Genomic DNA, 27,274 nt, shown 5'->3' with positions numbered 1-27,274 from the left:
GTAAACCGTATAAATTAGGAAATTAACCTGTTTCAACAAGAATTGAAAGTCAGTTATCTTATATTGGAATTGTACAATGTGTTATTCTGTGTAGCTCTGCTGAAACATCACTCTCCCAACCCAGCTGAGAGGATCACAGTCCTGCAGGCATTCTTTTGGACACTAAAAGTGCAGCTCTCATTCAAATATCTGGATCTCGTGCTAGCTAATGAATGACTTGTCAGCCCTCATGTCTTTGCATCCCCCTTCAGGCAGAAGCAGCTGGAATCTTGACAGTGCTGTTATCCATAAAAGCTCCAGCAGCAGCAGACAATTGCACCAACCACTGACCTCCAGGCAGGAATTCAACAGACTCGACCAGCAGTACTCGCCTTCGGACCCTCTCTCTCTCACTCACTGCAGGATGGCAGGTCCTCTCTTGGCAGGCAGGCATGAGACTCTCCCCAGACCGATGCAGGATGCCCAACAGAGGGTCAATGAACGAGGCCAGTGGGAGAACAAATTTGAGTTTATTCTAACTGTGGCTGGCGCTATTGTTGGACTTGGAAATATATGGAGATTTCCCTATCTTTGTTACAAGAACGGTGGGGGTGAGTCAACATAGTCCTATTTTTGTCTTTTGGTTAAATACAGAGAGCTCCAAAAGTATTGGGACAATGGTTTGGCTCTGTACTCCAGAACTTTGGATTTGAAATGATACAATGACAATGAGGTTAAAGTGCAAACTGTCAGCTTTAATTTGAGAGTATTTCCATTCATATTGGGTAAACCGGTTAGAAATTATAGCACTTTTTGTTCATAGTCCCACCATTTTAGGGGACCAAATGTTACTTATATGTGAATTAAAGTAGTCAAAAGTGTAGTATTTTCCTAGCACGCAATGATTACGTCAAGCTTGTGACTCTACAAACTTATTGGATGCATTTTCTGTTTGTTTTGGTTTTGTTTCAGATTATTTTGTGCCCAATAGAAATTCATGGTAAATAATGTATTTGTATCATTTTGGAGTCATTTTTATTGTAAATAAGAATAGAACATGTTTCAAAACACTTCTATAGTAATGTGGATGCTACCATGATTACGGATAATACTGAATGGATCGTGAATAATGATGAATGAGAAAGTTACAGACGCACAAATATCATGCTCCCTCTCCCCCCGAAAGGTGCTAACCTCTCTTGTTATTGTAATGGTGAGAGGTTAGCATGTCTTGTGTATGATATTTGTGCATATGTAACTTTCTCACTCATCATTATTCATGATTAATTCAGGATCATCCGTAATCATGGTAGCATCCATATTAATGTAGAAGTGTTTAGTGTTTAGGGGGATAGGTCCCTTTAAAAATGTTCTTTAGAACTTCCAAAATGTTCTTTAGAACTTCCAAAATACTTCTCATAGTTATGGGTCAGTAATAAAAATAATAAGTAATAATATGAAATAGGTACAGTCTGTGAGGTATGTGGCTGTTGATCTAATGTCTCATAACAGCTATTCTTACATTGAGCCAGTTGGCTAGCTCGCGAGTTGGTTCTGGCTCGCGAGAATACTGTTATTAAGGTCACCAGCTCTGTCTTCATTTTAGATTCCCATGATTAAGCAATAGTTTTTTTTTTTTAATTCCTGCAAAATTTCTTGCCGTTTTGTACCTAAACACCATTCAGTGTTACATCAGAGAACATGAAATTAACCAAAAACATTTTTGATCTTATTTAATATTGTTCACTTATTTGCATCTTGCATATATTTTGTGTATATTATTACAGTTTACAATATACACTGAGTGTACAAAACAGGAACACCTGCTCTTTGCATGACAGACTGACAAGGTGAATTCAGGTGAAAGCTATGATTCCATCAATCAGTGTAGATGAGGGAGAGGAGAGAGGTTAAAGAAGGATTTTAAGCCTTGAGACAATTGAGACATGGATTGTGTATGTGTGCCATTCAGAGGGTGAATGAGCAAGACAAACGATTTAAGTGCCTTTGAACGGGGTATGGTAGTAGGTGGCACCGGGTTGAGTGTGTCAGGAACTGCAACGATGCTGGGTTTTTTACACTCAACAGTTTTCCGTGTGTATCAAGAATGGTCCACCACCCAAAGGACATCCAGCCAACTTAACACAACTGTGGGAATCATTGGAGTCAACATGGGCCAGCATCTCTGTGGAATGCTTTCGACACATTGTGTAGTCGATACCCCGATGAATTGATGCTGTTCTGAGGGCAAAAGGGAGGTGCAACTCAATATTAGGAAGGTGTTCCTAATGTTTTGTACACTCAGTGTATACTACATGCTTAACTTGTATGTGATTCTACAATAGATAATAGAACATATAATGTTGTATAACACACTTTCCACTCCTAATAACATTACATTGAAGTTTCCAAATTTGTTCTCTTTTAATAAAAAGTTTGGTTGTGAGAGCATATGATGAAATGATCCTATTATTTTATCCAAGTCTCTCTGTCTTGTTTACACATGCATGGTTGATTTGCTGCCTGGTCGGATGTGAGATCAGGCAAAAAGAGAAAAGAGAAGGATTGGTTTGTTGTTTAGCATAAAGCTCCTTTAAATGATACAAAGAAACAAAGCTGCATCCAAATACTGTAGTTGAACCCCCTGAAAACTCATACCGTCTGACCCCATGGTCATTGTGCTGGTTTCACATTCCCATTCCTTTGAGATAAGTAAGTATACATTAATTCACCTTGCATGGTAACAATTTAAAGATGATTTTTGGGGGGGATTTTCCACACTGCACTTTCAGGAGTGTGTTTGGTTTGCACAGTAGTGTGTCTCTCAGATGTAGGGAGATAGTTGACACTAGATTTAGATATCAGTAATGTGACCCGTTCAGTATTGATGATGGTTGAACACGGCTGAGAAGTCATCTGTCGCAGGCAACAGGAATTTGATTTCTAAAACTGAGTATATTGTGAGGGTGTGATCCATGAGACAAATTTAAATTTAAAGTGGCATGAAAAAAAATTGGTTTGTTCAGATGTATAATGATGAAAGATACAAAGACTTATGCATACTGTCAGTGTCAACTTAATCTCAGCACCCAGAACCAAATCAGCTTTCACAAGATATTGTCAACTGAAGGTTAAAGTTTAAAGTTTGAACATAGATTAACATCAAGCATTGTATATGGAGTCCTAATATGTGTGACTCCTTCCTGTACTGTAGGTGCGTTCTTCATCCCGTACATCCTGTACTTGGTGACCTGTGGCATCCCTCTGTTCATCCTGGAGACGGCTCTGGGACAGTACACCAGCCAGGGGGGCATCACCTGCTGGAGGAAAATCTGCCCGCTGTTTGAGGGTGAGTATTGCTGTACAGTTCTGTGCACTTAAAAGTGATGTTTTCAAATGCCTTTGCTGCAGCCCAAGTAGGCTACATTGTTTTCATTGTGACAAATTCTCTCATAGGATGAGCCTTTATTATGTGCTTTCCGCATTTCATAATGTAGATGTCTTGCATGGTCTTGCTACAGCACAGTAAAGTTGAAAGATTATGGTACATCATAATGTAAAGTAGAAACCATAATGAAGTAAACAAAATAAACCACTTTGCAATGAATAGTAGAGTGAGACTTAGAGTAGAATGAGTAGGTGTGGTTCCTTATTCGTGCTGAGACACGAAACAAATAATTGCTTTGTGATCTTCATTCATGAAGATTTTTGTGCAGTTACATAGGGCCCCCATTTATTACCGTTCAAAAGTTTTAGAACACCTACTCATTCAAGGGTTTTTCTTTATTTTGACTATTTTCTACATTGTAGAATAATAGTGAAGACATCAAAACTGTGAAATAACACATATGGAATCATGAAGTAACCAAAAAAGTGTTAAACAAATTAAAATATTATAAATGTGAGATTCCTCAACTAGCCACCCTTTGCCTTGATGACAGCTTTGCACACTCTTGGCATTCTCTCAACCAGCTTCACCTGGAATGCTTTTCCAACAGTCTTGAAGGAGTTACCACATATGCTGACCACTTGGTGACTGCTTTTCCTTCACTCTGCGGTCCGACTCATCCCAAACCATCTCAATTTGGTTGAGGTAGGGGGATTGTGGCGGCCAGGTGATCTGATGCAGCACTCTATCACTCTCCTTCTTGGTAAAATAGCTCTTACACAGCCTGGAGGTGTGTTGGGTCATTGTCCTGTTGAAAAACAAATGATAGTCCCACTGAGCCCAAACCAGATGGGATAGGGTATCGCTGCAGAATACTGTGGTAGCCACGCTGGTTAAGTGTGCCTTGAATTCAAAGTAAATCACAGACAGTGTACCAGCAAAGCATCCCCACACCGTAACACCTCCTCCCCCATGCTTTATGGAGGGAAATACACATGCAGAGATCATCCGTTCACGCACACCGCGTCTCACAAAGACACAGCGGTTGGAACCAAAAATCTCCAATTTGGACTCCAGACCAAAGGACACATTTCCACCGGTCTAATATTCATTGCTCGTGTTTCTTGGCCCAAGCAAGTCTATTCTTCTTATTGGTGTCCCTAAGTAGTGGTTTCTTTGCAGCAATTTGACCATGAAGGCCTGATTCACACAGTCTCCTCTGAACAGTTGATGTTGAGATGTGTCTGTTACTTGTCTCTCTGAAGCATTTATTTGGGCTGCAATTTCTGAGGCTGGTAACTCTAATGAACTTATCCTCTGCAGCAGAGGTACCTCTGGGTCTTCCATTCCTGTGGCGGTCCTCATGAGAGCCAGTTTCATCATAGCGCTTGATGGTTTTTACGACTGTACTTGAAGAAACGTTCAAAAGTTTTTGAAATTTTCCGTATTGACTGACCTTCATGTCTTAAAGTAAAAGTAATGATAGACTGTCGTTTCTCTTTGGTTATTTGAGTTGTTTTTGCCATAATATGGACTTGGTCTTTTACCAAATAGGGCTATCTTCTGTATACCCCCCTACCTTGTCACAACACAACTGATTGGCTCAAACGCATTAAGAAGGAAAGAAATTCCACAAATGAACTTTTAAGAAGGCACACCTGTTAATTGAAATGCATTCCTGGTGACTACCTCAGGAAGCTGGTTGAAAGAATGCCAAGAGTGTACAAAGCTGTCATCAAGGCAAAGGGTAGCTATTTGAAGAATCTCAAATATAAAATATATTTTCATTTGTTTAACACTTTTTTGGTTACTACATGATTCCATTTGTGCTATTTCATAGTTTTGATGTATTCACTATTATTCTACAATGTAGAAAATAGTAAAAATAAAGAAAAACCCTTGAATGTTCTAAAACCTTTGACCGGTAGTGTATATCCAACTAATATTACAACAGCGTCCCTTTCTGAAGACCGTGTCTGAATTAAATGTTCACTTTTTTAAATTAATAGTAATATATGCCATTTAGCTGATCCTTTTAGCTAAAGTGTCTAACTGCACAGAGATAGCATACATCTTAGCAGCAGGAAATTAACCCTTCATGACCCTGGTGTTGCTACTAGAGCCATGCTTTTACCAACTGAGTCCCACATTAATTGATGTCATGATCGCACAGCTGAAGCAAGCACACACACACACAAATAAAAAATTTGTTTAAAAATCAGACAGATAGTCTTCGGAAGGGCTACTTGAAACATAAATTGATTTGGATCTTAGACATACAGTATTTTCAGAATGAATGTGGCCCTGTGGTAACCTTAATCTGACTAAATCTATCATGGAAGCCCAAAGGCCAGCAGATGGCGATATTGAGTCGTGTCATTTTACCGTCCAAATGTATTGTATGCAGCCGGCAATAGTTTTGTATCCCTCATGGACCAATTTATACCTAAAACATTCTCCATTCAGGCTGCATAGGCTGCATTTTCCTCCTTAAATATATTTAATTGTGCGAAAATTAGAGAAAAAAAACTGGGAAAATATGCTTACTTTCATTATGAAAAACCATTTTCCACCACCAGTGACTAAATGCTAATCCAAGATGTTGTGTATTGCGTTCAGCCAATCAGGTTGCATCAGTCCGTTTTCTCACCCCTAACCTAACACAGCGCTGTATTACATCAAATCTAATTTTATTGGTCACATACACATATTTAGTAGATGTTATTGCGGGTGTAGTTAAATGATTGTGTTCCTAGCTCCACCAGTGCAGTAATATCTAATAATTCACAATAATACACACAAATCTAAAGTAAAATAATGGAGTTAAGCAATATATAAATATTAGGACGAGCAATGTCGGAGTGGCATTGACTAAAATACAGTAGAATAGAATACAGTATTTACATATGAAATGAGTAAAGCAGTAATTAAACACTATTAAAGTGACCAGTGATTCCATGTCTATGTATAAAGGGCAGCAGCCTCTAAGGTGCAGGGTTGAGTAACGGGTGGTAGCCGGCTAGTGATGGCTATTTAACAGTCTGATGGCCTTGAGATAGAAGCTGTTTTTCAGTCTCTCGGTCCCAGTTTTTTTGCACCTGTACTGACCTTGCCTTCTGGATAGTAGCAGGGTGAACAGGCAGTGGCTTGGGTGGTTGATGTCCTTGATGATCTTTTTGGCCTTCTTGTGACATTGGGTGCTGTAGGTGTCCTGGAGGGCAGGCATTGGGCAGACTGCACCACCCTCTGGAGAGCCCTGTGGTTGCGGGCAGTGCAGTTGCCTTACCAGGCGGTGATACAGCCTGACAGGATTCTCTCAATTGTGCATCTGTAAAAGTTTGTGAGTGTCTTAGGGGCCAAGCCAAATTTCTTCAGCCTCCTGAGGTTGAAGAGATGCTTCAAGAGATGCTTGAAGAGATGCTTTCCTCCTTCACCACACTATCTGTGTGGGTGGACCATTTCAGATCGTTGGTGATGTATACGCCAAGGAACTTGAAGCTTTTCACCTCCACTGCGGTCCCGTCGATGTGGATAGGGGTGTGCTCTCTCTGCTGTTTCCTGAAGTCCACGATCAGCTCCTTCATTTTGTTGAAGTTGAGAGAGAGGTTATTCTCCTGACACCACTCCGCCAGGGCCCTCACCTCCTCCCTGTAGGCTGTCTCGTCATTGTTGGTAATCAGGCTTACAACTGTTGTGTCGTCTGCAAACTTGATGATTGAGTTGGAGGCATGCTTGGCCACGCACCCCTGTGTTCAGCGAAGTAAAGGTGTTGTTTCTTACCTTCACCACCTGGGGGCAGCCCGTCAGGAAGTCCAGGACCCAGTTGCACAGGACGGGGTTCAGACCCAGGGCCCGAGCTTAATGATGAGCTTGGAGGGTACTATGCTGTTGTAGGCTAAACTATAGTCAATGAACAGCATTCTTACACAGGTATTCCTCTTGTCCAGATGGGATAGGGCTGTGTGCAGTGCGATGGCAATTACATTGTCTGAGGTTCTATTGGGGCGGTATGCAAATTGAAGTGGGTCTAAGGTGTCAGGTAAGGTGGAGGTGATGTGATCCTTAACTAGCCTCAAAGTTCAGTTATCTTTGCTTTCTTGGTTACAGGAACAATGGTGGACATCTTGAAGCAAGTGGGGACAGCAGGCTGGGATAGTGAGAGATTGAATATGTCCGTATCGTTTGGAAACCAATGGCGCTTTCAGGTGCTTGTCGGAACTAGGAAACTTGGAAATGTCCGTCTTGCTAATTGAGGCATAGACCCTACATGCTGCGTTCAACCAGTTAGCAAGTTCTGAACGAATGAGCTCGCATATTCCCTTATAAGACCTTTGCTTGAAAAATGAGAAACCGTTTTTTTTTGCTCTCCTGGGCTGAGGGTCAGAATTGCGATGACATGAAAGCATAAGAATGGCGCTGTTAACTTCTTATGGCTGCAGCCCGACGTCGGTACACTTATGACAACAGCCAGCTCAAAGTGCAGGGCGCGAAATTCAAAATATATTTTTTTTAAATATTTAACTTTCACACATTAACAAGTCCAATACAGCATATGAAAGGTACACATCTTGTGAATCCAGCCAACATGTCCGATTTTTAAAATGTTTTACAGGGAAGACACAATATGTAAATCTATTAGCTAACCACGTTAGCAAAAGACACCACTTTTTTTACTCCAACAGTTTTTTACTCCATCAGTAGCTATCACAAATTCGACCAAATAAAGATATAAATAGCCACTAACCAAGAAACAACTTCATCAGATGACAGTCTGATAACATATTTATTGTATAGCATATGTTTTGTTAGAAAAATGTGCATATTTCAGGTATAAATCATAGTTTACATTGCAGCTACAATCAGAAATTGCACCGAAAGCAGCCATAATATTTACAGACACCAACGTCAAATACCTAATTACTCATCATAAAACATTTCTGAAAAATACATAGTGTACAGCAATTGAAAGACAGGCATCTTGTGATTCCAGACAATATTTCCGATTTATCAAGTGTTTTACAGCGAAAACACAATAGAGCGTTATATTAGCGTACCACAATAGCCAAAAACACAAGCAATTTCCCATTAGCAAAAGTTAGCGATCGTAACAAACAAGCAAAAGATATATAATTTTTGACTAACCTTGATGTTCTTCATCAGATGACAGTCCTATAACATCAGGTTATACATACACTTATGTTTTGTTCGAAAATGTGCATATTTAGAGCTGAAATCAGTGGTTACACATTGTGCTAACGTAGCATCTTTTTCCCACAACGTCTAAACAGCAACGATATTTTTCTGACACGTTTTCTGACACACATATTCTGACCAAATAGCTATTCATAAACATAAGTAAAAAATACATGTTGTATAGGAAATGATAGATCCATTAGTTCTTAATGAAATCGCAGTGTTAGAATTCTAAAAAATAACTTCATTACGACATCCAGCTTCGGTATAGCTGAGTACCCCAAAGTTGGGCGCCCACGACTAATTCACATGCACGACAGATATATGAATTAGCATCATAAAATGTTTCTTACTTTTGGTGATCTTCCGTCAGAATGTTGGACAAGGTGCCCTTTGTCAAGAACAGTCGTTGTTTGGATTCAGAACGTTCATTTTCCCTCTCGATTTAGCACGCACACTTGCCAAGTGGCACAAAGCTCTCCAAGTCAACAAACGGAAGAGAACGGAACACGGCAAAACTCCCGAAAAATTTTCAATAATCTGATGAAACTATATTGAAAAAACATACTTTACGATGATATGGTCACATGTATCAAATAAAATCATAGCCGGAGATATTAGTCGTCCATAACGACAGCTAAACAGAAGGCAAATCCATGTCCCTTTCGCGCGCTCCAGAAAACAGAAAATGGACGGTCACGTCATACAAAGAGCTGTTATTCCACCTCAGACCAAGATAAACACGAAATTTCTTCTCTCACCGCCTCTTGACACCCAGGGGAAGGTGTATGAAGTGCACGTAGACTCTTACGTATCATGCCCATGTATAGGCAGGGAGTAGAAGAGAGCCTCGGTTTCAGACATTCCACTTCCTGGTCAGGAAGTGTGCTGCAGAATGACTTCTGTTTCACTCAGAGAAATAATTCAAACGGTTTTAGAAACTAGAGAGTGTTTTCTATCCAATAGTAATAATAATATGCATATTGTACGAGCAAGAATTGAGTACGAGGCCGTTTGAAATGGGCACATTTTATCTGGCTACTCAATACAGCCCAAACAGGTTAAGATCAGAGATTCATCTCCTGAGTATACACCTTAATTTGAGTTGTACATACCTATGTCTCCTGATTGCAAACCAAGTAATCTTACTTATGTCTTCATACTCTTGAGAACCTTGATAGTCTCAAAATTTAGTTAGTCGGTAGTGGTGAGCACTCTGAAGTCGAGCCAGTCCAGGATGTAGTGGGCCTACCTGCGGTGACAGGTCTGGTCTTCCAATGTTTTCCCTGAGAGTCCTACCAGAGATGATTTTGGACTGGTAGGAGTGAGATTTTTGGAAAGAGTGAATTCCTGCTTTTTGGCCGACCCATACATTGTGCTAAGCTGGGTAAAGGACAAACTGGGTATGGTTACATCTGTTTTGAGAAGTGGAATTGTTTAGATTTTTTGTGTATCTGCCTCCCAGAGGAAGCGGGTGCTTCGAATCATGCGGATCAAATGAAAAGGAATATTCCTATTGCTTGTGATGCTCTACATTTGGTTAGACATAGACCCACTGGCGAGACTGAGAACATCCTGTCTGTCTTGTTGAGCTTTGATACAGAGTTTCTACCTGATAAAGTCAGGTTTGGGTATATTTGCTATTATGTGAGGGCTTATGTTTCCGAACCCGCGTCGGTGCTGTAGGTGCAAAGGATTCGGACATGTTGCAGCAGTGTGTAGAAGGGAGATCCCAAGACGTGAGAAATGTGCAGGAGGGCATAGTCAGAGATAGTGTACAGTTGGGATAGAGAAAGTACTGTGTGTCAACTGTGGTGGTGCCCATGCAGCTGGGTATCCAACGAACCCTGTGAGAGAGAGACAGGTTGAGATTTCCAGAGTGGATGCAAAAAGTTTCCTATGCTGAGGCAGTGAAGAAAGGCGAGGATAGCCCAAGGCTGAGTGTGTCGACTGGAAGGCCCCCAGTGAGTAGGCCTTAAGAAAGAGAGCCAGAGAGGATGAGTTTGACTTAGGTTAGATTTCATGCGTTTATAGCCATGGTGATCAACTGCACTAAACTGATGAAGCGGAAATCACAGAAGATAGATGTGGTAGTTACAGCAGCAGAGAAATATTTGGGAATGAGAGATTTTAGTGCAGAAGATCTACAGGAAGTTGAGAGATGGGGTTCCGGCCTCCCAAGCCGATGGCCTGGTGTAGGATGGTTTAGGGCCAAAGTAGTGGGATGGAGTGATGGGTTTGGGGAGATAGTGTATAGAAGGTACTCTGGTCAGATGAGGCAAAAATGTAGCTTTTTGGCCATCAAGGAAAACGCTATGTCTGGTGCAAACCCAACACCTCTCACCACCCCGAGAACATCAATGAAAAACATGTTTTTCATTGGCAGGGACTGGGAAACTGGTCAGAATTGAAGGAATGCTGGATGGCGCTAAATACAGAGAAATTCTTGAGGGAAAGCTGTTTCAGTCTTCCAGAGATTTGAGACTGGGACGGAGGTTCACCTTTCAGCAGGACAATGACCCTAAGCATACTGCTAAAGCAACACTCGAGTGGTTTAAGGGGAAACATTTAAATGTCTTGGAATAGCCTAGTCAAAGCCCAGACCTCAATCCAATTGAGAATCTGTGGTATGACTTAAAGATTGCTGTACACCAGCGGAACCAATCCAACTTGAAGGAGCTGGAGCAGTTTTGCCTTGAAGAATGGGCAAAAATCCCAGTGGCTAGATGTGCCAAGCTTATAGAGACAGACCCCAAGAGATGGGTCTCTACAAAGTATTGACTTTGGGGGGGTGAATAGTTATGCACGCTCAAGTTTTGTCACGGATCGCTAGGAGTGGTGGGTGTGGAGTCAGTCATGCGCAGAGAGCAGTGCTTTCAATGAATACGTTTATTTCAGCTGGGTCCAGCCAACAACCAGGCAAAATGACCAATAAACCGAATAGTCCCTCAAGCAGGGAAAATAACAGACAGCCAACACATAAAAGCAAAAACAATAATACACCACTGACATAAAGGATAAGCTCGCACAACAGCAGGCGGGACCTGGGAGTTTAAATAGCCCCTAATTAACAACAAATAAGATACAGGTGAAAACAATCAAGACCAAACCAACAGAAAATAAAAAGGAATCGGTGGCAGCTAGTAGACCGGTGACGACGACCGCCGAGAGCGGCCCGAACAGGGAGAGGAGCCACCTTCGGTGGAAGTCGTGACAAGTTTTCTGGGTTTTTTGTCTTATTTCTTGTTTATTTCACAATAATAAATATTTTGCATTTTCAAAGTGGTAGGCATGTTGTGTAAATCAAATACAAACCCCCCAAAAATTAATTTTAATTCCAGGTTGTAAGGCAACTAAATAGGAAAACATTTTAGAAATTGCCTGGCTGGGCTGATGAGAGTGGATTGCGCAGTCAGATGGAACAGAGTAAATAGGCATATTGACATCATAGATTTAGCCAGTGGTATCTTGTGGAATAGACACAGGCTGGAATGCGGTTTTAACCAATCAGCATTCAGGATTAGACCCACCATTGAATAATTAAATGATAATGCCCGGGTAGCCGGTGTTTGGAGGATATATTGGCACGGGTGTTGTTGGGCTTGAGACAAAGTCGAGGGCCGGCAAACCGTGCCAATATATCCTCCAAACACTGGCTTCAAGTGCATTATCACTTTTATACAACGGGTTACCAACATATTCAAATAATGATTTACATATTTTCATTAGAAACATCATTTTGATGAATTTGTTGTTCGTTCTGTCGATTCAGTTGCTAGAGACGCAACCCAGTCGTTCAGTCTTTTTGTTCTGTATCTATAGACACGACCCAGTTGTTTGTTTTAAATGTTCCATTGCCATACTGCCTGGCAACGTTCTTATCCCTTGCTTGCTAGCTAGTCAACTACGGCTAATTTAGTCACGTCAAAAAGTGCAGCCAGAATAACAGCAAAGTAGCCGCATTTGGATTTGTTTAAGCTGTTTTCTGGTGACATTTACTTGGATACATCTATGAGCTAATGAGGCGGGATTTTGCCTGGCATAGAAAATGTGCTCACTCGTCAGGACACTGTTGTTCAGAGGAGCTATCCAACAACACAACTAACACAATCACTTCAAACTGAAGCTGGAAAGACTACAAACTCGCTGGACTTAATTTCATTTTACCTTTTTTCAATTGACATTTCTTTGTATGTATCCATAAAAATTATGCCAGCTGATTCATAATTTCGACTGGCTGAGAAAAGCTGCCTGACTGTCTGTCTCATCCCGACACCCGACACCCGACACGTTCATTACCAAGGTTGGGTAGGTTACTTTCTAAATGTAATTCGTTACAGTTACTAGTTGCCTGTCCAAAATTGTAATCAGTAACGTAACTTTTGGATTACCCCCAACTCAGTAACGTAATCAGATTACATTCAGTTGCTTTTAGATTACTTTCCCCTAAAGAGGCATTAGAAGAAGACACATGTATGTTACCAATTGAACGACATCTATTGCAGGATAAATCAATGTTAAAGTTTAAATAGCTGGCCATATATGGATGTTCAATTTTACTTTATTGGTTGGTGATGTAGGCTTCTTCTAACCCATCACTTTCTACCTCATACAATAATATGATTAAATTATATCTTTACATTAATATATATAATTTACAAGTCAAAAAATGGACGTAGCAACTATAGATTGACCCTTTGAGTCTATGAAATGTGTGCGAGTTTGAGCATGTGTCCATTAGGCCAATGGATTTTATTTTTTTATCTTCATGAATTAGCCCCACTTTTATTCCATAGGCTGGGATCCACACTATGCAGCTGTTGCAAGAGCGCATTTTTCACTGGCTATCCACTGGTTTCAAAAACAATGATTGATAGGACAGTTTTAACTTCTTGAATTAAAACTTCTTCTTGATAGGGGGCGCAATTGAAACATATGGCAAAATATGCGTACCCATTTTAAACTGCCTATTTCTCATCCCCCGAAACTAGAATATGCATATAATAGTCAGATTATGATAGAAAACACTCTGAAGTTTCCAAAACTGTAAGAATTTTGTCTGTGAGTTAAACAGAACTTTTATTGCAGGTGAAAACCTGAGAAAATTTCAAGCAGGAAGTGGCACTAATTTTGAGAGCTCTGTGTTCGAAAGCCTTCCTATTGCATATGTGAAGTCTCATCAATAAGACCTCTTTTTCTATGTCTTCCCTAAGGTGTCAACAGCTTTTAGACGTAGTTTCAGGCCTTTATTTTGAAGGATGAGCTTGTAAGAGCAAATTGAGCAAGTGGACAGGTGGGGGCTCTCCGGGTGAATCATGCGTAAATCTGAAAAGGTAGCCATTGTTTCTCTCGCTCTAGTGAGAAGCCAACTGTGCAGGTCGATTTAATATCGAATAGATTTGTGAAAACCACAATGAAGTTGGATCAGAAACAACGGTTGGCATGTTTATGTGGACATTATGGATATCATTTGGAATTTTTTTCGCCGTTGTCGCGAACGCTTTTTCCTGTGAATTCCTGGGTCATGACGCAACAAACAAACGGAGTTATTTGGATGTGAAACATATCTTTATGGAACAAAAGGAACATTTGCTGTCTAACTGGGAGTCTCGTGAGTGAAACCAACCGAAAATCAACTAAGGTAAATGATCCATTTGATTGCTTTGCTGGATGTTGTTACCGAGTTACCTGACGCTAGCTGTTCTTATTGTTTTGTCGAGCGATCGATACATTTACACAAATGCATGTATTGCTTTCGCTGTAAAGCATCATTTCAAAATCTGAGACGACAGATGGATTAAGGAAAGGCTAAGCTGTGTTTTGCAATACTCCACTTGTGATTTCATGAAATTATATTTTATGATTACCCTCTGGCGCTAGGCTAGGCTATGCTAGTCAGGGTTTTTAATGACAGAAAACCCGGATCCGGGATGGGTAGCAATGAAAGGTTTTAACTTCTCTAGGGTATGTGGGAAGGTAGCGTCCCACCTCGTCAACAGCCAGTGAAACTGTAGGGCGCCAAATTCAAAACAACAGAAATCCCATAATTTCAATTCCTCAAACATGCAAGTATTTTACAACATTTTAAAGCTACACTTGTTGTAAATCCAGCCAAAGTGTCCGATTTCAAAAAGGTTTTACGACAAAAGCACACCAAACGATTATGTTAGGTTAGAGCCAAGTCACAGAAAAAGACAGCCATTTTTCCTGCCAAAGAGAGGAGTAACAAAAAGTTAGAAATAGAGATAAAATGAATCACTAACCTTTGATGATCTTCATCAGATGACACTCATAGGACTTCATGTTAAAAAATACATGTATGTTTTGTTCGGTAAAGTTCATATTTATATCCAAAAATCTGAGTTTAGGCGGGACGCTACTGTCTCACTTGGCAAAAAGCCTGAGAAAATGCAGAGCGCCAAATTCAAATGAATTACTATGAAAATTACTATAAAAATCAAACTTTCATTAAATCACACATGAAAGATACCAAATTAAAGCTACACTGGTTGTGAATCCAGCCAACATGTCAGAATTCAAATAGGCTTTTCGGCGAAAGCAAACGATGCTATTATCTGAGGATAGCACAATAGTAAACAAAGACAGAGAAGCATATTTCAACCCTGCAGGCGCGACACAAAACGCAGAAATAAAAATATAATTCATGCCTTACCTTTGACGAGCTTCTGTTGTTGGCACTCCAATATGTCCCATAAACATCACAAATGGTCCTTTTGTTCGATTAATTCCGTCGATATATATCCAAAATGTCAATTTATTTGGCGCGTTTGATCCAGAAAAACACTGGTTCCAACTTGCTCAAACATGACTACAAAATATCTCAAAAGTTACCTGTAAACTTTGCCAAAAAATGTCAAACTACTTTTGTAATACAACTTTAGGTATTTTTTTACGTAAATAATCGATAAAATTGAAGACGGGATGATCTGTGTTCAATACAGGATTAAAACCAACTGTAGCTAGCTTTCTGGTCTCGCGCCTCTAACAAACAGGACACTTCAAGTGACCCTCCTTCAAGATGGCCGTACTTCTTCATTACACAAAGGAATAACCTCAACCAATTTCTAAAGACTGTTGACATCCAGTGGAAGCGGTAGGTACTGCAAGCAGGTCCCTTAGAAATCTGGTTTCCCAATGAAACCTCATTGAAAAGAGAGTGACCTAAAAAAAAAAAATCTGAATGGTTTGTCCTCGGGGTTTCGCCTGCTAAATAAGTTCTGTTATACTCACAGACATGATTCAAACAGTTTTAGAAACTTCAGAGTGTTTTCTATCCAAATCTACTAATAATATGAATATCATATCTTCTGGGGATGAGTAGCGCGCAGTTTAATTTGGGCATGCTTTTCATCCAAAATTCCGAATGCTGCCCCCTACCCTAGAGAAGTTAAACAGTTTCTGGGTTCAAATACACATTTAGATTTGTGAACAGCCATCCACAACAACCACAATCCATAAGGCTCAAATAGCTAAATGAGAGAGCAGCAGTGTGATTCACATCAATGCGCTATGTAGATATCAATAATAAGTGATATCCGTATTGCAGTAGACTTCACCACTGCTGTCATCCTTACTTCCAAGCGTTTACTCAAGTTGGATAATCTTTGGATGCCGACAGCAGTCGCACCATTGGAAGACATAGCTTGGACTGTAGCCTACAAAAGCCTATTCCTGCTCTTTTCCCACGATCCATCAAACACATTTGGTGTGTCATCATAGTGGTCAGACTCACTCAGGTGGAACAAACAAACGTGTGCCTTTTTTCACTGCTGATTTGAATGTCATTGAGAAAACAGAGAAGTGTCATATTTTTTTGCGCAAACATCCTTTCTGGATTTAAAAGTAATCCTCCAAGTAATCGTCTAGTTTTTCAAAAGTATCTGTAATCTGATTACAATATTTTTGCTGGTAACGTAATGGATTACAGTTACAGTTTCTTTTTGGTAATCCCTTACATGTAACTGATTACATGTAATCCGTTACACCCCAAGCCTGTTCATTACTATGGCCTGGGACATCTGGAGATCGAATTTGAATATTGAAACAATGCTGCAAATGTTGGCGACAGACAGCAAGGCTTATACACATTTCTGCTTTTGAAAACAAAATGTTAGTCTAAAATGAATGTGCAATAATGTCTAGATGCTTTTTATGGTGGAAATCAAGTTAATAAATTGCCTGGGTGGGCTGATGAGACAGTGGATTGTGTAGTCAAATGGAACAGAGTAAAAATGCATTTTAACATCATAGATTTAGCTGGTGGTAACATGTATTTGTATTTGTATTTATTATGGATCCGCATTAGCTGCTACCAATGCAGCAGCTACTCTTCCTGGGGACCAACAAAATTAAGGCAGTTTATACCATTTTAAAACATTACAATACATTCACAGATTTCGCAACACACTGTGTGCCCTCAGGCCCCTACTCCACCACTACCACATATCTACAGTACTAAATCTATGTGTATATATAGTGCGTATGTTATTGTGTGTGTGTGTGTATGTGTGTGTGTGTCCGCTGTTCCATAAGGTGTTTTTTTATCTGTTTTTTAAATCAAATTTTGCTGCTTGCGTCAGTTACTTGGTGCGAAATAGAGTTCCATGTCGTCATGGCTCTATGTAGTAATGTGTGCCTCCCGTAGTCTGTTCTGGACTTGGGGACTGTGAAGAGACCTCTTGTGGCATGTCTTGTGGGGTATGCATGGGTGTCCGAACTGTGTGCCAGTAGTTTAGACAGACACCTCAGTGCATTCAACATGTCAATACCTCTCATAAATAAAAGTAGTGATGAAGTCAATCTCTCCTCCACTTTCAGCCAGGAGAGCTTGACATGCATACTATTAATATTAGCGCTCTGTGTACATCCAAGGACCAGCCATGCTGCCCTGTTCTGAGCCAATTGCAATTTTCCTAAGTCCTTTTTTGTGGCACCTGACCACACGACTGAACAGTAGTTAAGGTGCGACAAAACTAGGGCCTGTAGGACCTGCCTTAGAGCATCGCTTTATTATAGACAAACTTCTCCCCATCTTAGCTACTACTGCATCAATATGTTTTGACCATGACAGTTTACAATCTATGGTTACTCCAAGCAGTTTAGTCATCTCAACTTGCTCAATTTCCACATGATTTATTACAAGATTTAGTTGAGATTTGGGTTTAGTGAGTGTTGTTCCAAATACAATGCTTTTAGTTTTAGAAATATTTTGTGCTAATTTATTCCTTGCCACCCACTCTGAAACTAACTGCAGCTCTTTGTTGAGTGTTCCAGTCATTTCAGTCGCTGTAGTAGCTGACGTGTATAGTGTTGAGTCATTCCGCATACATAGACACTCTGGCTTTACTCAAAGTCAGTGGCATGTTGTTAGTAAAAATTGAAAAAAAAGCAAGGGGCCTAAACAGCTACCCTGGGGAATTCCTGATTCTAACTGGATTACATTTGAGAGGCTTCCATTAAATAGACACCGGCTGGAATGCGGTTTTAGGATTAGACCCACCCGTTGTATAAAGCCAGATAACCAGTGACGATGCTTTGGCTTGCCTGGAGAGAAAAAATGTGTGCACGAACTGACGAAAATGCCCTGGCTGTAGGCCGCGTTCAAGTGCAAGTCGGAACTAGGAAACTCGGAAATATCCGATGTGCTAACTGATTGATCGCGGCACGCGTATAACTATAACCTGTTAGGAAGTACAAAATAAAGTTACAGAAATCGAAGCCTATGCCGCCTGATGTTTTAACCGGTCCACGAAGGATATGAACGTTTTCCCGGCTGCACACAATGCATTTGGACAGTAAGGTGACAAGACTCAATTATGTGCCGGACAGGCCTTTGGGGCTACTGTCATTGGGAATCAACTGCAGTGAAGGTAAATTGAAAAATCGTGTTAGTTTTTTATGAGCATGTTGCTATGTTTTGCTTGTCTTCATCAGGAATGGGCTATGCCGCCCAGGTGATCACTATATATGGATGTATGACCTACATAGTGATTCTGGTGTGGGCTTTCCTCTACCTGTTCTCATCCTTCACTGCTGACCTACCATGGGCTAACTGCAACAATGCTTGGAACACAGGTATTTACGATATTGTTGACTTGACTGAAATTTGGTGCAGAGGAGGACTGCTATGTTTCATATGTTTCAACTGAAACAGACCCCCAGCTGCCTGAGGGGTCCCCACTGGCGGATTTTTAACACAACTTTATATGGCCTATATCTATTTAATAATTTCTTGAAATTAAAAACAGAAATGTAACAGGTCCCCAAATGGTCAAATCCCCTGACTTGGTGGCAGTTTTATCAAACGGTGTATTTGAGGCTGCTGGGTTGCGATAATCTTTATAGGAGCAACTACCTCTGTAGCCTAGATATTTTTTTAAATTGAACCTTTACTTAACTAGGCAAGTCAGTTAAGAACAAATTATTATTTACAATGACGGCCTAGGAACAGTGGGTTAACTGCCTTGTTCAGGGGCAGAAAGACAGATTTTAACCTTGTCAGCTCGGGGATTCGATCTAGCAACTGGCCCAACGCTCTAACCACTAGGCTACCTGCCGCCACAATAATGAAGCACAGAGTGCTGCTAACAAGTAACATCCATCACTGAAATTCAACGACTCTTATCAACAACAAAAAATTCGAACTGCTTGCAGGCATGGTAGTTCAGTGAGGGGAGATCATGAGCAATCAGTGTGTTCACGTGAACATCTTCTGACAGTTTGGACAAATACTGAAGACAGTGAGAATAATGGGGGAGAGGAGCTGTCTGGTATCTTCTAACCCCCCCCCCCCCCCACACACACACACACACACACACACACACACACACACACACACACACACACACACACACACACACGCACATCAAAGTGTTTACCTTGTCATCGGACCTCTTTAAAACATTTTCTCAGAATGAAAGAAATAGCGTTTAACATTTTAAGGGTTCATATTGCTTTTGAGTCAATTACATTAAGAGAATCTGTCTATTAGGTTGCATATCCACTTAAAGCTGTCAACTTAATAACCTGTTTCAACTAGACTTGAATGTATTTCAGATGCTTGTGTGACATTTGGCACCAAGAATGCCAGCACCAATTGGACTGTTCCACTCCTGAATGTGTCATCTTCCGTTGTGGAGTTTTGGCAGTAAGTCTATAATAAATGCTGTGTTTTTAACCCCACTGCATCGTTCGTGATTAGATTCTTGACTCCTCAAATTAGAAATTAATCAGATACTATTGTCTTATTTCTTAAAAGGAACTATTGTAATTGTGAAATAATTCTTATAAGCATACAATAGACTACAATACATTTACATACAATATATTTTATTTTGGTGATCAAATGTATTGCTGTGTCCTTACAGCCGGCGAGTGCTGAGAATGTCAGATGGAATTGAGTCATTGGGAGGCATTAGATGGGAGCTGGCTCTGTGTCTTCTGCTGTCCTGGGCCATCTGCTACTTCTGTATCTGGAAAGGAGTTAGGTCTACAGGGAAGGTGATTTTGATTTCATATATTAGTCAGACAGTAGTTTCATAATTGTGCATCATTCCAATCTCAATCAATCTTGAATTCAGAGGTAACAAAACAAACATAAAATAAACAGAGGGACAGCTATTTGATGTAGCTTTAAAGTTACTTGGTGTAATGATGGGCCCATAGTTGGTATGGTGATACCAGTATGCTTGGCTATATTGTGTTTTCTGTATTCTACTAATCCTGTACTACTAATTTATAGGCAGCCTACTTCACGGCCACCTTCCCCTATGTAATGCTAGCGGTGCTATTTGTCCGAGGAGTGACCCTTCCAGGAGCTAAAGATGGCATATTCTACTACTTGTATCCCAATGTTACACGCCTAGCTGATCCACAGGTATTATCTGTAGTATGGGCAAATTTCCCAGACACAGATTAAGATTAGTCCTGGACAACAACAAAAAAACACTTCAAATTTAGTATTTCCATTGAACATCCTTAGTCCAGGAGTATGCTTAATTGGTGTCCAGGAAACCGGCCCTCTAAGTCCTTGTTTAGTCTCGCATCTTACTGATATACATTTCCCTTGTGCTACTTAAACATATTCAGTTTATGACTTCAGTTTAACTCTTCTTTGTCTGTTTGTTCGTCAATAAGGTTTGGATGGATGCAGGAACCCAGATATTCTATTCTTACGCCATATGCCTGGGCTACCTGACCTCTCTTGGAAGCTACAACAAATACAACAACAACTGCTACAAGTGAGGGTTCAACTAGTGTGTGGGTTTGATTAAAAATTGGAGGTAATAATTTGGCACATTGAAGATCTCACATAGTTTGCTTATTTAGCTGTACCAGGAGGATCTATGGTCACAAGATCTCTTCAGTCAGTCAGTCTGGAGACAGGAAAAAGCACATCTGGTTAGGTGAGGTGCAGGCTGGAGAAGTAGAACGCATAGAAAAGAAAAACCACACACTGTCATGGCTCTGACGCATTTCTTTTTATCACTTAATAACGTTTCAACAGCAAGCTGCCTTCAGGGTTTCATCTGGCAAACACTGCAGGTCAAGATCTCTTCAGAGCATATAATAACAGTTTGCTTATTCACCTATGCCAGGAGGTTTCATGACACATTACCTCAATCACCCTGAATGTTAATAACATGTATTTAAATCTTATTAGACCCTTGCCAACAGTGTATGTGAAAGAGGAAGGTGTATTTATACGTTAAACTTGTTTTGTGCCTTGCAGAGATTCCTTCTACCTGTGCTTGTTGAACAGTGGGACCAGCTTCGTGTCTGGTTTCGCCATTTTCTCCATACTGGGTTATATGGCTGGGGAACAGGGTGTGGACATCTCTGTGGTTGCTGAGTCAGGTGAGTCTTTAAAGGACATCAATCTACAATGGTATGACTCCCTATTATCCTACTGATCACCCCAAGTACTGTCTGACAACATAATTGCTAGGCATTGTGGATGGCTGAAAGAGCGGAATGCTGAGATAGAAAAATTATGTTCAAGACAAACAGTATCTGATATTCTATCTTGTCCTCAGTCTGCACTTTAATCATCAGAGAGAGCTGGCCCATCTTCTTTAGTTAGTGAGACCTGCGCCTACTTCACCTTTCATCTGAACTTCATTTTGTCTGCATCTATACCTTGTCTGGTAGAAGCACTGTCTCAGCTCATGAAATCTACTTTTTTGACATGCATAACTGAATGTCTCGTTAAATTAATTCAATCAGATTGCATTTGGGTACATATATTCTGTAACTTTTTCATTGTTGTGCTGCTGAAGGTCCTGGCCTGGTCTTCATAGTGTACCCTCAGGCAGTGTCCTTGCTCCCCTGCCCTCAGTTCTGGGCTGTCTGCTTCTTCACCATGATCATCCTGTTGGGAGTGGATAGCCAGGTTAGAGCTCAACACACCTGGGTGTCCTGTCCCTGTTGTGTCCCTCCCTTTACCTTTCCCGCCTATGTACCTTGCCTTCTCTCTCATTTTCCCCAGTTTGTCGCCCTTGAGAGCCTTATGACCTCGGTAACGGACTTCTACCCCAACCTCATCAGAAAGGGCTACCGGAGGGAGCTTCTGCTGCTGCTCATCTGCTGCTGCTGCTACCTGGTTGGACTTATCATGATCACAGAGGTGAGAGGTCTTCGCTGCACACCAGCTCTCAAACTGTTGTTGCTGTATGACCACAGGTAGAGGTGGTTCTCTAAAACTGAACACTTAATATCAGGAACATGAATTGTGAAGTGTTATAGTGAGGTAAGTGAAGTAACTTCAAAAGAATGGCAATGAAAGGTTGGATCTAAGCAGCACTTTTTCAAAAACTAAACCATAAAATATACTGAACAAAAATATAAACGCAACATGCAAAAATTTCAAAGATTTTACTAAGCTAGTTCATAGAAGAAAATCTGTCAATTTAAATGAATTCATTAGGCCCTTATCTATGGATTTCACATGACTGTGCAGGGGAACAGCCATGGGTGGGCCTGTGAGGGCATAGGCCCACCAACTTGGGAGCCAGGTCCACTCACTGGGGAACCAGGCCAGCCAATCAGAATGAGTTTTTCCCAACAAAAGGGCTTTATTACAGACATAAGTACTCATCAGCATCCCCCCTCCTCAGATGATCCCACATGTGAAGAAGCCAGATGTATAGGTCCTGGGCTGGCGTAGTTACACGTGGTTGTGTGGCCGGTTGGATGTACTGCCAAATTCTCTAAAACTAAGTTGGAGGCGGCTTATGGTAGACAAATGAAGATTAAATTCTCTGGCAACATTCCTGCATGCCAATTGCACACTCCCTCAGCTTGAGACATCTGTGGCATTGTGTTGTGTGAAAAAACTGCACATTTTAGTCGCCTTTTATTGTCCCCCAGCACAAGGTGTACCTGTGTAATGATCATGATGTTTAATGGATTATCTTGGCAAAGGAGAAATTCTCACTAACAGGGATGTAAACAAATTTGTGCACAACATTTGAGAGGAATAGTTAAATAAAAAATGTACTTTTTGTGCGAATGGAACATTTCTGGTATTTTATTCATATTTTATTTCAGCTCATGAAAAATGTGACCAACACTCAGTATAGTTGTTAATTAGTGGTCGCATGTATCAGCTCTGATCCTAGCTGAGTAAACTCCACTCTATCCATATATACATATCTACAGGTCCAAAACGACCCCACTGGGCACAGACGTCATTTCAATGTCTATTCAATGAAATTACGTGGAAATAACGTTGACTCAACCAGTGTGTGCCCAGTGGGATGGTAAAGAACGTAGGTCAGAACCCCCACCTTACTGTGTACCTGAGTTAAGCATGCACGCGTAATTGGAACATAATTCCCTGTATGCACTTTTCTCTCTGCGTAGTCGTGCTATTCATTCGGGGTGATCAAAGAAATGAAGGTGTGGCGGAGGTGTGTCCAGGGGCGCAACTTTGGTTTTGGAAGATGGGGGGACATACAGTGCATTTGGAAAGTATTCAGACCCCTTGATTTCTGGAAAATGTTTTCCTCGTCAATCTACACACAATAGCCCATAATGTCAAAGCAAAATCGTGTTTTTATACATTTTTGCAAATGTATTACAAATAAAAAACAGATAAGTATGCATCCTGTTTTCATTGATCATCCTTGAGATGTTTCTACAACTTGTTTGGAGGCCAACTGTGGTAAATTCAATTGATTGGACATGATTTGGAAAGGCACACACCTGTCAGTAAAAGGCATATGACAGCCTGCTTGGAGTTTGCCAAAAGGCACCCAAAGACTCTCAGACCATGAGAAACAAGATTCTCTGGTCTGATGAAACCAAGATTGAACTCTTTAGCCTGAATGCCAAGCGTGGAGGAAACCTGATAGCATCCCTACGGTGAAGCATGGTGGTGGCACTGTCAGCATGATGTTTTTCAGCGGCAGGGACTGGAAGACTAGTCAGGATCAAGGGAAAGATGAACGGAGCAAAGTACAGAGATATCCTTGATCAAAACCTACTCCAGAGTGCTCAGGACCTCAGACTGGGGCAAGAGTTCACCTTTCAACAGGACAACGACCCTAAGCACATTTCCAAGACCACGCAGGAGTGGCTTTGGGACAAGTCTCTGAATGTCCTTGAGTGGTCCAGCCAGAGCCCGTATTTGAACCTGATTGAACATCTCTGGAGGGACCTGAAAATAGCTGTAACGCTCCCCATCCAACCTGACAGAGCTTGAGAGGATCTGCAGAGAAGAATGGGAGAAACTCCAGAAGTACTAGTGTGCTAAGCTTATAGCGTCATACCGAGAAGTCTCAAGGCTGTAATTGCTGCCAAAGGTGCTTCAACAAGTAACATTTTTTAAATCAATTTTAGAATAAAGCTGTAACGTAACAAAATGTGGAAAAAGTCAAGGAGTCTGAATACTTTCCGAATGCACTGTATGGATGCAGTGTAGTTTACTCAGCTACTTTGATCCAAGTCATTTATGGTTGGTTATTACAATAACTAAATCTGTAAACATTGATTTGACTTTATATTAAAGTTGTATTTTCTCACAGGGTGGCCTCTACATCATCCAGCTGTTTGATCATTATGTGTGCAGTGGTGCCACTCTGCTACTCCTCTCCATATGCCAGTCACTCAGTATTGGATGGATATATGGTAAGAATAGACGTTACACTATGTAATCATGGGCAAACATACACTACTGTTCAAAAGTTTGGCGTCACTTAGAAATGTCATTGTTTTCCATGAAAACATATATGAAATGTGTTGCAAAATTAATAGGAAATATAGTGAAGGTGTTGACAAGGTTATAAATAATGATTTTTAATTGAAATAATAATTGTGTCCTTCAAACTTTGCTTTCATCAAAGAATCCTCAATTTGCAGCAATTATAGCCTTCAGATCTTTGGCATTCTAGTTGTCAATTTGTTGAGGTAATCTGAAGAGATTTCACCCCATGCTTCCTGAAGCACCTCCCACAAGTTGGATTGGCTTGATGGGCACTTCTTACGTACCATATGTTCAAGCTGCTCCCACAACAGCTCAATAGGGTTGAGATCCGGTGACTGTGCTGGCCACTCCATTATAGACAGAATACCAGCTGACTGCTTCTTCCCTAAATAGTTTGTGCATAGTTTGGAGCTGTGCTTTGGGTCGTTGTTCTGTTGTAGGAGGAAATTGGCTCCAATTTAAGTGCCGTCCACAGGTTATGGCATGGCGTTGCAAAATGGAGTGATAGCCTTCCTTTTTCAAGATCCCTTTTACTCTGTACAAATCTCCCACTTTACCACCACCACCAAAGCACCCCCAGACCATCACATTGCCTCCACCATGCTTGACAGATGGCGTCAAGCACTCCTATAGCATCTTTACATTTTTTCTGCATCTCACAAATGATCTTCTTTGTGTTCCGAACACCTCAAACTTAGATTCGTCTGTCCATAACACTTTTTTCCAATCTTCCTCTGTCCAGTGTTTGTGTTCTTTTGCCCATCTTAATCTTTTATTTCTATTGGCCAGTCTGACATATGGCTTTTTCTTTGCAACTCTGCCTAGAAGGCCAGCATCGCGGAGTCACGTCTTCACTGTTGACATTGAGACTGGTGTTTTGAGGACTTGTGAGGTGTCTGTTTCTCAAACTAGACACTCTAATGCACTTGTCCTCTTGCTCAGTTTTGCACCGGGGCTTCCCACTCTTCTTTCTATTCTGGTTAGAGACAGTTTGCGCTGTTCTGTGAAGGGAGTACTACACAGCGTTGTACGAGATCTTCACTTTCTTGGCAATTTCTAGCATGGAATAGCCTTTATTTCTCAGAACAAGAATAGACTGATGAGTTTCAAAAGAAAGTTATTTGTTTCTGGCCATTTTGAGCCTGTAATCAAACCACAAATGCTGATGCTCCAGATACTCAACTAGTCTAAAGAAGGCCAGTTTTATTGCTTCTTTAATCAGAACAACATTTTTCAGCTGTGCTAACATAATTGCAAAAGGGTTTTTGAATGATCAATTAGCCTTTTAAAATGATAAACTTAGATTAGCTAACACAACGTGCTATTGGAACACAGGAGTGACGGTTGCTGATAATGGGCCTCTGTACGCATATGTAGATATTCCATAAAAAATCTGCCGTTTCCAGCTACAATAGTCATTTACAACATTAATGTCTACACTGTATTTCTGATCAATTTGACGATATTTTAATAGACAAAAAGTGTGCTTTTCTTTCAAAAACAAGGAACAAGGAAATTGACCCGAAACTTTTGAATGGTAGTGTACATATGAAAAGCTAGCTTCCTCACTAGATTATATTTCTCACTGTAAAGATACAAAGTAATTGAAAGTCCTTAAAGGGACTGTTCATGAGTATTTTGTCACTGTCACATGCCTGTCTCTGTCCAAGGTGCTGAACGCTTCTTTGACAACATTGAGGATATGATTGGCTACAGGCCCTCCTCCCTGCTGAAGTACTGTTGGCTCTACATTACTCCAACTATTGGCACCGTGAGTTTAAGACCAGTGCATTATTATAATTCTTTCACTTTCATTTATTGATAACTGTAAGCAGTTATGCTTACAAAATTTTGTGCTGTCCATTTAAATACAGTGTCAAGAAATAATGAAACAACATTGCTGTAAAAAAAAATCTCTTCAAGGTAACCTTTGTATTCTCGCTGCTGAAGTACAGCCCTCTGAAGTTCAACAACACCTATGTGTACCCGTGGTGGGCCTATGGGCTAGGCTGGATCCTGGCTATGTCCTCTCTCTCTCTCATCCCCATCACCATGGTCTACAAATTGTACCAGGCCAAAGGGACGTTCTGGAAGGTCAGTGACATTATATGATGGAACGTTTTCCCTGGGACATTTAAAAGTGTGAATGATTGCATCAAGTAAGTTAAATTGAGGTACAAACAAAAGTTTTTAAATGAAAAAGGCTAAATAAAATAAAATTAATCTGGTCAGAAATGCTGGGACCTTTAATTTGGGCCTTTTAACTCTAGCATACAGTTTCTGAGCTATTCTGAGATTTTGAAGAATACTTTTGCAGCAAATTGATTATACTTATATTGAGACTTCTTTGCTTCCCCAGCGCCTCCAGACAGTCTGTCAGCCAGCAGATGACCTTCCTATGATGAAGAAGGAGATGGCAGGTCTCTATGCTCTGGACCGTGTTACTGAAGATGAGAAGACCTACAACAATAATCTATAGACTGACTGTT

At 40.7% G+C, this 27,274-nt stretch overlaps 1 protein-coding gene across 1 annotated transcript; it reads left to right on the top strand.

Annotated features, from left to right (window-relative positions):
* The first annotated feature begins 451 nt into the window (after positions 1–451).
* On the top strand, positions 452–27,274 carry LOC120064602 (sodium- and chloride-dependent GABA transporter 2-like). Its single transcript, XM_039015203.1, has 14 exons — positions 452–590; positions 3,194–3,328; positions 18,515–18,655; positions 19,637–19,727; positions 19,948–20,080; positions 20,322–20,456; positions 20,717–20,820; positions 21,312–21,436; positions 21,859–21,971; positions 22,068–22,205; positions 24,607–24,709; positions 26,456–26,556; positions 26,709–26,879; positions 27,145–27,274. Exons 1-14 carry the CDS (start codon positions 452–454, stop codon positions 27,262–27,264), a joined length of 1,749 nt encoding a protein of 582 aa, XP_038871131.1. The 3' UTR covers positions 27,265–27,274.

The sequence above is a fragment of the Salvelinus namaycush genome, chromosome 20, assembly GCF_016432855.1.
Source record: "Salvelinus namaycush isolate Seneca chromosome 20, SaNama_1.0, whole genome shotgun sequence".
Classification (NCBI taxonomy): domain Eukaryota; kingdom Metazoa; phylum Chordata; class Actinopteri; order Salmoniformes; family Salmonidae; genus Salvelinus; species Salvelinus namaycush.
This window is presented reverse-complemented; position numbering and strand designations above follow the sequence as displayed.

What these genes read in the sequence shown, in the direction of transcription:
- LOC120064602 (XM_039015203.1), top strand. Translation starts at nt 452, where the DNA reads ATGCAGGATGCCCAACAGAGGGTCAATGAACGAGGCCAGTGGGAGAAC. An exon ending in AATCTGCCCGCTGTTTGAGG is followed by an intron (nt 3,329 to 18,514) that starts GTGAGTATTGCT and finishes TGTCTTCATCAG; the next exon opens with GAATGGGCTATGCCGCCCAG. An exon ending in TACAACAACAACTGCTACAA is followed by an intron (nt 20,821 to 21,311) that starts GTGAGGGTTCAA and finishes TGTGCCTTGCAG; the next exon opens with AGATTCCTTCTACCTGTGCT.